At 34.3% G+C, this 13396-nt stretch overlaps 1 protein-coding gene across 1 annotated transcript; it reads right to left on the bottom strand.

Moving 5' to 3' along the window:
* Nucleotides 1-280: 280 nt before the first annotated feature.
* LOC132543445 (actin-3, muscle-specific-like) lies at nt 281-8887 on the bottom strand. Its single transcript, XM_060206946.1, has 9 exons — nt 8756-8887; nt 8371-8610; nt 8006-8252; nt 7659-7850; nt 7479-7541; nt 1334-1555; nt 988-1179; nt 752-871; nt 281-486 (listed from the first exon to the last, which is right to left on the bottom strand). Exons 1-9 carry the CDS (start codon nt 8885-8887, stop codon nt 281-283), a joined length of 1614 nt encoding a protein of 537 aa, XP_060062929.1.
* Between the last annotated feature and the right edge of the window lie 4509 nt (nt 8888-13396).

Genomic DNA, 13396 nt, shown 5'->3' with positions numbered 1-13396 from the left:
GTCCCAGAGGAGATCGACTCGACGGTATAATATTTTCCGAATCTCATTTTCAAAGGACAGTCTAAATCTGTCAGCCTTCCAAAGATCTGTAAAAAGTCGTTTAGTTGTCCTTGCATCTTCACCGAAAGTCAGATATCATGGTATACGAAGGCTGATGATATCGTCAAGAAACTCGTGAACTCGTTATCAGTATTTCACAGCTTTTACCTCGTTCCTTTGTCTAAATGTCAAAGACTAGATTCTGTCGCCAATATTATGATTAATAATCTTCATATCAAGCCTAGAAACACTTCCTGTGGACGATCCCTGGTCCACTTTCATCGTACTCCTGTTTTGAGATCCACATCTGATGGAATGACGACAGAGATCCCAGGATAGATCCACCGATCCACACAGAATACTTTCTTTCCGGGGGTGCAATGACCTTTACCTTCACATTGCTAGGTACAATGCCGTCTAATTCTTTCTTAAATCGATCCGCCATGCCTGAAGTACAGAAAGGATTATCTTATACATCATGTCGACTATCAAAATAACCAGAAATGATTTGATGCAAATACGAACTCTTCAATTACTTTTTTTAATGAAATACCAAGAGGTCAAATACTAGAACGACCAAAATCAATTGATATCATTACGTATGTCAATAATTGATTTTTTCCAGTTGTATAAAAGTATTGTTTGTTTTGAGCAAGTATCAATTTTTATTTATATTCGCTTTTCTTTTAAGGAAAAGGACGTTTCAGCGTACCTGGAAACATAGTACTTCCGCCGGACATGACGATATTGCTGTAGAGATCCCGTCTGATGTCAATATCACAGCCCATGACTGAGTTGTGTACATGCTCGTGGACTCCGTTAGATTCCATTCCTGTAAGCAAATGACGATGGATTGTAGATATTTACTTGTGTATTCAAAATTGATTTAAGTAGCCCCTTTTCATTCAAACCATTGATACAAAACTATGTTATCAAACTATCTCTAACCTATAAATGATGGCTGGAAGAGAACCTCTGGGCACCGGAACCTTTCGTTACCAATGGTAACAACGCCACCGTCAGGAAGTTCGTAAGATTTCTCTACTGTAGAAGATTTCGAAGCTAATGTCATTTCACTCTCAAAGTCCAAAGCCACGTAGGACATCTTCTCCTTCATATCGCGAACAATTTCCATCTCAGCTGTAAAAGGAAAATCATTTCTGTGATATTTCGTTTCCTTGATGTCAATGACAGAATTACATTCTGACATCGATGCGCAGTAGTGTATTTTATTTGAGATTGTCATATATTTTCATCAATTTTCTAAAACAAGTTCCTTGAATGATTGACTTACATGAAGTGGTGAAATTATATCCTCTTTCGCGGAGGATCCTCTGGAGGTAGGCTGTGAGGTCACGACCTGCCAAGTCTACACGTTTGATGGCGTGAGGGAGGGCGTAACCCTCGTAGATAGGTACCACGTGTGACACACCATCCCCGGCATCAAACACGATGCCCGTTGTTCGTCCTGAGGCATACAGAGACAACACAGCCTGTATCGCCACATAGAAGGCAGGAGTGTTGAAAGTCTCGAACATGATCTGTTAAAGACAAGATATTGTGGATGTTTATACTTGAATACAAGCTAAATATCGTAAATTTAATTTAATAATTCAAATGTCAGACTGAAACGAAATTCTTTGTGTATTTTTTATGATAAATATAGTCATTTCCATACAAACCTGTGTCATCATTTCTCTATTTGCCTTTGGATTAAGTGGCGCCTCTGTCAACATGACCGGATGTTCCTCCGGAGCCACACGAAGCTCGTTATAGAAAGTGTGGTGCCAGATCTTCTCCATGTCGTCCCAGTTGGTGACGATTCCGTGTTCCACCGGGTACTTTAGAGATAGAATTCCACGTTTGTTCTGAGCCTCGTCTCCAACATAACATTCTTTGGCGCCCATACCGGCCATGACCACCTGTGAAAGAAAAAAGATTGGAATTTGTACAGACGACAAAATGACAATCATTGTCTGAATTACAACAAATTGCAATGTTGATCTGCTATATTATATTGACAAGTAATGATATGTACAAAGGTACGAAACGTGCTGTTAAATACTCACATCATAACGAGGTCGTCCTGTAATGGCGGGAAAAACTGCGCGTGGCGCATCGTCACCGGCAAATCCCGCTTTACACATTCCACTTCCGTTGTCAATGACAACAGCAGCAATATCTTCTTCAAATGTAGACATGATGACTAATACTTCAGTATTGCTTTTCTTTTTCCTACAATAGCCAATAGAGACGAATTCGTTCCAAGTGTTAATAACAGTATGTGAAGCGCTTTTAAGATGTTTGAAGAATCATTTGACTAAACTCTATCAATAAGTATATCATTTTCAAACCAGATTTCTCAAATAACTAAATAAAAATACGTACATAAACAGAAAGTCAAAAAGCTTTCAGTAAATTAATCAAATTACAGAAAAATAACGCCGAAGTTATAAACATTACCAGAATTCCGTGCGTTTTTCTGTTACATTTGCTTACATTCTGTTATAAACATCTATGATGTTGACAAGTTTCGAACTTGTTCATACGTTCAGATGTCGATAAACTATCATTCTGTGACAGTAAGTAAGAACAGGCCATAACGGAGACACCATGAATATGTTATACAAAAGTTACCTTGATATATCTTTATCTCAAATTTCCACTTAAAAATAGTTTGACGGTTGTTGCGAGTTTGCGTCTCAGTCGCCTGTAGACCTGGAGCTGTACTGTTGGCTTTCTCTTTGTCGGCTGCTGTGGTCGAGTCTGCATTCTCACGGTGTCACCATGTGTTATATAGCTATGTTTCGCTTCTTCTGAGAAATATGACATATTTTAAATCTAGTTCGGTGAAAATGTTCCGTATAAGGTAGTCTATAATTAGTAATACAGCTTTTCTGTCAATATTTCGTACCAATCATCGACCTAAATAACTGACAATATATACAGTAGGTCTCGCTGACTAACCAATCTGACCTACTGCTGGCTAAAAATAGGCATTATACTACAGAGGGTGTATTCCGATCACAGGTAAATACAGGTGAGTCAAACGTTCTATTTATACATATCATATATATATATATGAATGTATTTCTATGTGTGCTTTTAATGCTAACATCTTCCATTTGCTCCTTACGTATGTAGCCATTTTAATGAAGCATTTACATGCATTTCAGTGTTTATTCATTTTTTTTGTTTTATTTCTAATTTCAATTAATTCTTTTGTTTGGAAATCTTCTACACTTTATTATTTTACAAAAACATAACACCTTTCAATACAAATATAGAATTAGATACAGCGGAGTCAAATAATGAATGAAACTGTATCATACAGGAACAGTGAGTGTTTCTAAGGGCCTTAATTTTGAAAAGCTAGGCTTGCAGAAATATCAAGATAGGGAGGTTGCAATTAATCTATAATTCAACCAATTTTAATATATATGATGATTTCAGAAAACCGTCCAGTACAGGTGTTATTAGGAACAGCGTCACAACTCCAGTTAATGAAAACGTGCGGTTATTATAAAAACAAACACACACAAGTGAATAGCTCTTTTTGCTCTACTTCATTACATCCTTCGCTAACAGTATTTCATTCGTACTTTAATATTTTGTGTCTTTTGTACAATTACATGTAAATTTGTATTATAAAAGTGCTTCGTGGATATATCTCATAAGCTCTGCACACCGGTGTTTTACCAACAACAAATACATCATATGTTGTTATCACATCAGTTTTACTGGTTGATGTGGTCATGTCTGTGATATCCCTGGATCATATTAGAAGTGAGTATGTGTATAAATGAATGAATGATTACCAGAACCACGTACCATATATGTTTCCCCTTTCGGTGAGACTATGAACCAACAGTGTACATGTATTCTGTCAGAGCGATGTCAGGACAAACGTTAGTATGTAAAATGTGATCTACATCAACTTCAAAATCAGTTTGCTAGTTTTTTGTATATATAATATATTAATTCTAAACGAGCGTCAATGGGATGACAATATTCTAAACCGTTTCCATTGTTTATAAGAATGTGGATATAAAAAGTACCGGGAAATCTGATAAATATTGTGTAACAGAGATCACCACAAAGTTATCAATAAACAGGTATACACGACACCCAGGACACGAAGAAAGCACGACAATATCGTCAATGTAATAAAATTGACAGAACGAGATAAAACCGGGATATATTATCTACATTCCGTGAACATACGTGAATAGTACTCAATGTTAAAAATATAAAGTTAATGGATTTCCGTTTCAATTTTATATTTAAAATAGACGATATATTTATAGCGTTATATATATATGATTTATTGAATTAATTTCATTTGTTAGAATTTTGGATGTTTTAGAAATTGCTCTGTCCACGTGTTCATTAGCAAAGTTTGCCTATTGTATGTAAGGAGTTGTGATCAAGACTTTTGTTAAACAAGTAGCCTAGTCACCAATACGTTGTTTTTATATGATCTGTTAAGTAATATCAGAATGCAATATCAACTAGTCAGGGTCTTACCATTGACCGGAAACGTGAAACACAGTCAGTATGACTACAGAAATAGTGTGTCTTTAGAAAAATGGATAATTTGTAGGTAGCACTTCTGACAATCCTATAACGTGTTATAATGTTCGCGGACAAGCTTCAGCTGACCAAGTCATAACATTTTGGATCAATAATAACTAACTTAAGTTTGTTTCCATCTTGAATATTTTAAGATGATATACCGTTGATCTAATATCATTTAATCAAAGAGAAACGAAGCATGTTTCCATCTTGAACATTCAACATTCCTCTTTGTTATTTATCATTAAATAAATAGGTATAAAGGTATCCTGCTATTCATCTTGGTTTATCTATTTAACGGAGTTTACGTTTGTTATTTCCGCCTTTCACCAGACGAAAGCTTGATTAATGGAATAAGTTCCATGTAACTGAAGTCCCCTTATGACAATTTTTTCAAAGGTAAAAAATGAAAGCGACATATATCTCTTACAATGCTATGCTTACAAAACTATTTCATCATTCTCCTCAGTGATGCTTCGAAACCTAGGAGAGAAAATCACAGCTGATAGAAATTAATGTCAAAACCAATATTTGGAAATAGGCTTACCACAACAGTAAAAAATAAAATTATGATTTTCAATACTGAATTATTTCAACAGAACGTCAAGTGCACGTGCATGTTCGGAACCGTTCCACTATTCGATTAAATTCTAACAGGACACAGAGGTTCCGGTAAACTTCGGATAGTCCACCAGTATTTTAAATACCTTAATATTTTACAACTAATCATGTTTGGCACTATTTTTTTTTCTTTTATTTGTACTCTTCTTTGATTTTTTGTTGATCAAATTGTAGTAACTTCCTCCATCTTCTCCTCAACGGAAGTTTTCAGTAAACTGCCACTTTATCTCTTACTTGTATTTATAGTGGCACCGAATCACATTATACATATGTACTGATTTTGATTTTATTCCAGATATAAATGACCCACTGGCGATGCTATTATGGAAATGTATATATAAATTACTTTCTTGGTCCTTCCATCAAGGAAATATCAATGAAGACGAAACACTAGTTATTCGTTTTTATTTCGGTGTCTACAGTTGTATGTATATATATCTCAGGATACTTTTCAGTTTTCTACTTTTCCATGGATTTACGCTTACTTGATTTCCCCCAGTTTCATCATTTTTTCCAATTAAAATATAATTTTGTTCACATGTAAAAAAAATTATGATGATGAACACTTTTTCACTTTTCAATTAATCAATGACAGTTATGATGTAACACATGAAAAAAGTCGTGCGAAATGTAAGACATTTTTATACAGGAGAATTAATACCATGATTATAGTTGTCCTTATTCTGACGTCCTTAGAAAAACAATCGCTTAATGTAGTTTTATTGTAACTTGTACCTAAATCGGAATTAGTAACATGAACGTATTGTTAACTTAGTTAATTAGATAAAAATTGGTCTGGTCAATATCTAAACTGGTTTGTGAAAGCAACATTAAGTTTTTATGGGTAGTACTATTATATGTTTACCGACTTCACACAAATTCTCACACAAAAAAGTGCCATTTTAGAACATGGTATAATAAAAAAGTAGACTATACGAGAAACCCTTAATCGTATTGTTACAAGAAAAATCATTGTTTTGAGATATATGTTAATCAATGCCTTGGAGAAGTTTGGACTTTTAACTTCTTTTACAGGAGTACTTCCCCTCAACTAGAGCATCACATGATCAAAAAAGAGGTAACAAAATAACCATAGCTTTGTGATTATTTTATTTTCAACAAAATAAATAACATGAAGAAACATTTAAATATAAAACATATAAGGGAACATTTATAGTTATATATTAACTTTGTATATACATCTTAAAATTTAATATACATCATTATAATAAAATACATATGTTTAAAATGGTAATATGTGTTATAATGCCAACATGGATACGAATATCATTTACATTGTTTATCAATACATATATATTTAACAATGAAGTCATTTTATATTAACTAAACACTTTTCTGAGATGAAAAAACTTAAATAGATGACATTTTTCACTACTAAGAAGTATATCCACTCATCTTCAACAATGTCAGTTTGCATCCTCTGTTCATATTTTATATGAAATAAACAAGGTTTGATCTTGAAACATGCCATTATCTGTAGATCGAAGACCGGATCCAGTTGTCAAGTATTTCAGGCAGAGCATGCTGCCAGACTATCATGGACCAGATCCAATCGTGTGTTTATCATGATTATGATCTTACTATAACCCGTTGTCTATATGTCAAAGACTAGATCCTGTCGTCAATGTTGTGATTAACCGTCTTCATATCAAGCCTAGAAACATTTCCTGTGGACGATCCCTGGTCCACATTCATCGTACTCCTGTTTTGAGATCCACATCTGATGGAATGAGGACAGAGATCCCAGGATAGATCCACCGATCCACACCGAATACTTCCTTTCTGGGGGTGCAATGACCTTTACCTTCACATTGTTAGGCACGATGCCGTCTAATTCTTTCTTAAATCGATCTGCCATGCCTGAAGTACAGAAAGACGTATTAATATATCTTATACATCATGTCGACCATCGATTTAACCGGAAATGGTTAAATACAAATACGAACTCTTTAATTACGTTATTTATGAAATATCAAGAGGTCATATACTAGATAGGCAAAAATCAACGACTATCATCACGTATGTCAATAATTAATTATTTCTAGTAATAGAAGCCTGCAGAATAATCAATAAATCACTTGTATCAAAGTATTGTTTGTTTTGAGCGAGTACCTGATTTTATTTACATTCACTTTTCTTTTAAGGAAAAGGACGTTTCAGCGTACCTGGAAACATAGTACTTCCGCCGGACATGACGATATTGCTGTAGAGATCCCGTCTGATGTCAATATCACAGCCCATGACTGAGTTGTGTACATGCTCGTGGACTCCGTTAGATTCCATTCCTGTAAGCAAATGACGATGGATTGTAGATATTTACTGGTGTAATCAAAATTGATTTAAGTAGCGCCTTTCCATTCAAACCATTGATACAAAAACTATGTGATCAAACTATTTCTTACCTATAAAAGATGGCTGGAAGAGAACCTCTGGACACCGGAACCTTTCGTTACCAATGGTTACAACACCACCGTCAGGAAGTTCGTAAGATTTCTCTACTGTAGAAGACTTCGATGCTGATGTCATTTCACTATCAAAGTCCAAAGCTACGTACGACATCTTTTCCTTTATATCGCGAACAATTTCCATCTCAGCTGTAAAAGGAAAATCATTTCTGTGATATTTCGTTTCTTTGATGTCACGGATGGGATAACATTCTGACATCGATGCGTAGTAGTGTATTTTATTTGAGATTGTCATATATTTTTCATCAATTTTCCAAAACAAGTTCCTTGAATAATTGACTTACATGAAGTGGTGAAGTCGTATCCTCTTTCGTGGAGGATCCTCTGGAGGTAGGCTGTGAGGTCACGACCTGCCAAGTCTACACGTTTGATGGCGTGAGGGAGGGCGTAACCCTCGTAGATAGGTACCACGTGTGACACACCATCCCCGGCATCAAACACGATGCCCGTGGTTCGTCCTGAGGCATACAGAGACAACACAGCCTGTATCGCCACGTAGAAGGCAGGAGTGTTGAAAGTCTCGAACATGATCTGCAATGGAGAAATCCAAAGATATGGAAAAGACATTCTTAATTAGAATGGTTAGTTATATTGCATAACAATTTGAAACATGAAGTTAAGTTTTCTATCTCAAACATTATAAACATACCTGTATCATTTTTTCTCTGTTTGCCTTAGGATTAAGTGGCGCCTCTGTCAACATGACCGGATGTTCCTCCGGAGCCACACGAAGCTCGTTATAGAAGGTGTGGTGCCAGATCTTCTCCATGTCGTCCCAGTTGGTGACGATTCCGTGTTCCACCGGGTACTTTAGAGATAGAATCCCGCGTTTGTTCTGAGCCTCGTCTCCGACATAACATTCTTTGGCGCCCATACCGGCCATAACCACCTGTGAAGGAAACAGGATTGGAATTTGTACATACGACAAGATGACAATATTTGTCTGCATTACAAAAAAATTCAATGTTGATCTGCTATATATCATATTGACATTGATTTGTGCAAAGCTACGAAACATGTTGTTAATTACTCACATCATAACGAGGTCGTCCTGTAATGGCGGGAAAAACTGCGCGTGGCGCATCGTCACCGGCAAATCCCGCTTTACACATTCCACTTCCGTTGTCAATGACAACAGCAGAAATATCGTCTTCAAATGTAGACATGATGATTAGTACCTCAGTATTACTTTTCTTTATCCTACAATAGTCAATGGAGACGAATTAGTTCTAAGTGTAAATAGCAGTATGTGAAGCGCTTGTAAGTTGTGTGAAGAATCATTTGACTAAACTCTATAAGTATATCATTTTCAAACCAGATTTCTCAAATAACTAAATAAAAATACGTACATAAACAGAAAGTCAAAAAGCTTTCAGTAAATTATTCAAAATACAGAAAAATAACGCCGAAGTTATAAACATTACCAGAATTCCGTGCGTTTTTCTGTTACATTTGCTTACATTCTGCTATAAACATCTATGATGTTGACAAGTTTCGAACTTGTTCATACGTTCAGATGTCGATAAACTATCATTCTGTGACAGTAAGTAAGAACAGGCCATAACGGAGACACCATGAATATGTTATACAAAAGTTACCTTGATATATCTCAAATTTCCACTTAATGATAGTTTGACGGTTGTTGCGAGGTTGTGTCTCAGTCGCCTGTAGACCTGGAGCTGTACTGTTGGCTTTCTCTTTGTCGGCTGCTGTGGTCGAGTCTGCATTCTCACGGTGTCACCATGTGTTATATAGCTATGTTTCGCTTCTTCTGAGAAATATGACATATTTTAAATCTAGTTCGGTGAAAATGTTCCGTATAAGGTAGTCTATAATTAGTAATACAGCTTTTCTGTCAATATTTCGTACCAATCATCGACCTAAATAACTGACAATATATACAGTAGGTCTCGCTGACTAACCAATCTGACCTACTGCTGGCTAAAAATAGGCATTATACTACAGAGGGTGTATTCCGATCACAGGTAAATACAGGTGAGTCAAACGTTCTATTTATACATATCATATATATATATGAATGTATTTCTATGTGTGCTTTTAATGCTAACATCTTCCATTCGCTCCTTACGTATGTAGCCATTTTAATGAAGCATTTACATGCATTTCAGTGTTTATTCATTTTTTTTGTTTTATTTCTAATTTCAATTAATTCTTTTGTTTGGAAATCTTCTACACTTTATTATTTTACAAAAACATAACACCTTTCAATACAAATATAGAATTAGATACAGCGGAGTCAAATAATGAATGAAACTGTATCATACAGGAACAGTGAGTGTTTCTAAGGGCCTTAATTTTGAAAAGCTAGGCTTGCAGAAATATCAAGATAGGGAGGTTGCAATTAATCTATAATTCAACCAATTTTAATATATATGATGATTTCAGAAAACCGTCCAGTACAGGTGTTATTAGGAACAGCGTCACAACTCCAGTTAATGAAAACGTGCGGTTATTATAAAAACAAACACACACAAGTGAATAGCTCTTTTTGCTCTACTTCATTACATCCTTCGCTAACAGTATTTCATTCGTACTTTAATATTTTGTGTCTTTTGTACAATTACATGTAAATTTGTATTATAAAAGTGCTTCGTGGATATATCTCATAAGCTCTGCACACCGGTGTTTTACCAACAACAAATACATCATATGTTGTTATCACATCAGTTTTACTGGTTGATGTGGTCATGTCTGTGATATCCCTGGATCATATTAGAAGTGAGTATGTGTATAAATGAATGAATGATTACCAGAACCACGTACCATATATGTTTCCCCTTTCGGTGAGACTATGAACCAACAGTGTACATGTATTCTGTCAGAGCGATGTCAGGACAAACGTTAGTATGTAAAATGTGATCTACATCAACTTCAAAATCAGTTTGCTAGTTTTTTGTATATATAATATATTAATTCTAAACGAGCGTCAATGGGATGACAATATTCTAAACCGTTTCCATTGTTTATAAGAATGTGGATATAAAAAGTACCGGGAAATCTGATAAATATTGTGTAACAGAGATCACCACAAAGTTATCAATAAACAGGTATACACGACACCCAGGACACGAAGAAAGCACGACAATATCGTCAATGTAATAAAATTGACAGAACGAGATAAAACCGGGATATATTATCTACATTCCGTGAACATACGTGAATAGTACTCAATGTTAAAAATATAAAGTTAATGGATTTCCGTTTCAATTTTATATTTAAAATAGACGATATATTTATAGCGTTATATATATATAATTTATTGAATTAATTTCATTTGTTAGAATTTTGGATGTTTTAGAAATTGCTCTGTCCACGTGTTCATAAGCAAAGTTTGCCTATTGTATGTAAGAAGTTGTGATCAAGATTTTTGTTGAACAAGTAGCCTAGTCACCAATACGTTGTTTTTATATGATCTGTTAAGTAATATCAGAATGCAATATCAACTAGTCAGGGTCTTACCATTGACCGGAAACGTGAAACACAGTCAGTATGACTACAGAAATAGTGTGTCTTTTTAGAAAAATGGATAATTTGTAGGTAGCACTTCTGACAATCCTATAACGTGTTATAATGTCCGCGGACAAGCTTCAGCTGACCAAGTCATAACATTTTGGATCAATAATAACTAACTTACGTTTGTTTCCATCTTGAATATTTTAAGATGATATACCGTTGATCTAATATCATTTAATCAAAGAGAAACGAAGCATGTTTCCATCTTGAACATTCAACATTCCTCTTTGTTATTTATCATTAAATAAATAGGTATAAAGGTATCCTGCTATTCATCTTGGTTTATCTATTTAACGGAGTTTACGTTTGTTATTTCCGCCTTTCACCAGACGAAATCTTGATTAATGGAATAAGTTCCATGTAACTGAAGTCCCCTTATGACAATTTTTTCAAAGGTAAAAAATGAAAGCGACATATATCTCTTACAATGCTATGCTTACAAAACTATTTCATCATTCTCCACAGTGATGCTTCGAAACCTAGTAGAGAAAATCACAGCTGATCGAAATTAATGTCAAAACCAATATTTGGAAATAGGCTTACCACAACAGTAAAAAATAAAATTATGATTTTCAATACTGAATTATTTCAACAGAACGTCAAGTGCACGTGCATGTTCGGAACCGTTCCACTATTCGATTAAATTCTAACAGGACACAGAGGTTCCGGTAAACTTCGGATAGTCCACCAGTATTTTAAATACCTTAATATTTTACAACTAATCATGTTTGGCACTATTTTTTTTTCTTTTATTTGTACTCTTCTTTGATTTTTTGTTGATCAAATTGTAGTAACTTCCTCCATCTTCTCCTCAACGGAAGTTTTCAGTAAACTGCCACTTTATCTCTTACTTGTATTTATAGTGGCACCGAATCACATTATACATATGTACTGATTTTGATTTTATTCCAGATATAAATGACCCACTGGCGATGCTATTATGGAAATGTATATATAAATTACTTTCTTGGTCCTTCCATCAAGGAAATATCAATGAAGACGAAACACTAGTTATTCGTTTTTATTTCGGTGTCTACAGTTGTATGTATATATATCTCAGGATACTTTTCAGTTTTCTACTTTTCCATGGATTTACGCTTACTTGATTTCCCCCAGTTTCATCATTTTTTCCAATTAAAATATAATTTTGTTCACATGTAAAAAAATTTATGATGATGAACACTTTTTCACTTTTCAATTAATCAATGACAGTTATGATGTAACACATGAAAAAAGTCGTGCGAAATGTAAGACATTTTTATACAGGAGAATTAATACCATGATTATAGTTGTCCTTATTCTGACGTCCTTAGAAAAACAATCGCTTAATGTAGTTTTATTGTAACTTGTACCTAAATCGGAATTAGTAACATGAACGTATTGTTAACTTAGTTAATTAGATAAAAATTGGTCTGGTCAATATCTAAACTGGTTTGTGAAAGCAACATTAAGTTTTTATGGGTAGTACTATTATATGTTTACCGACTTCACACAAATTCTCACACAAAAAAGTGCCATTTTAGAACATGGTATAATAAAAAAGTAGACTATACGAGAAACCCTTAATCGTATTGTTACAAGAAAAATCATTGTTTTGAGATATATGTTAATCAATGCCTTGGAGAAGTTTGGACTTTTAACTTCTTTTACAGGAGTACTTCCCCTCAACTAGAGCATCACATGATCAAAAAAGAGGTAACAAAATAACCATAGCTTTGTGATTATTTTATTTTCAACAAAATAAATAACATGAAGAAACATTTAAATATAAAACATATAAGGGAACATTTATAGTTATATATTAACTTTGTATATACATCTTAAAATTTAATATACATCATTATAATAAAATACATATGTTTAAAATGGTAATATGTGTTATAATGCCAACATGGATACGAATATCATTTACATTGTTTATCAATACATATATATTTAACAATGAAGTCATTTTATATTAACTAAACACTTTTCTGAGATGAAAAAACTTAAATAGATGACATTTTTCACTACTAAGAAGTATATCCACTCATCTTCAACAATGTCAGTTTGCATCCTCTGTTCATATTTTATATGAAATAAACAAGGTTTGATCTTGAAACATGCCATTATCTGTAGATCGAAGACCGGATCCAGTTGTC

The sequence above is a fragment of the Ylistrum balloti genome, unplaced genomic scaffold, assembly GCF_031769215.1.
Source record: "Ylistrum balloti isolate Yb309-2 unplaced genomic scaffold, AGI_CSIRO_Ybal_v1 Utg369756, whole genome shotgun sequence".
NCBI lineage: Eukaryota > Metazoa > Mollusca > Bivalvia > Pectinida > Pectinidae > Ylistrum > Ylistrum balloti.
Note: the sequence above shows the minus strand (reverse complement) of the source record. Positions and strands in the feature narration are given on the sequence as shown.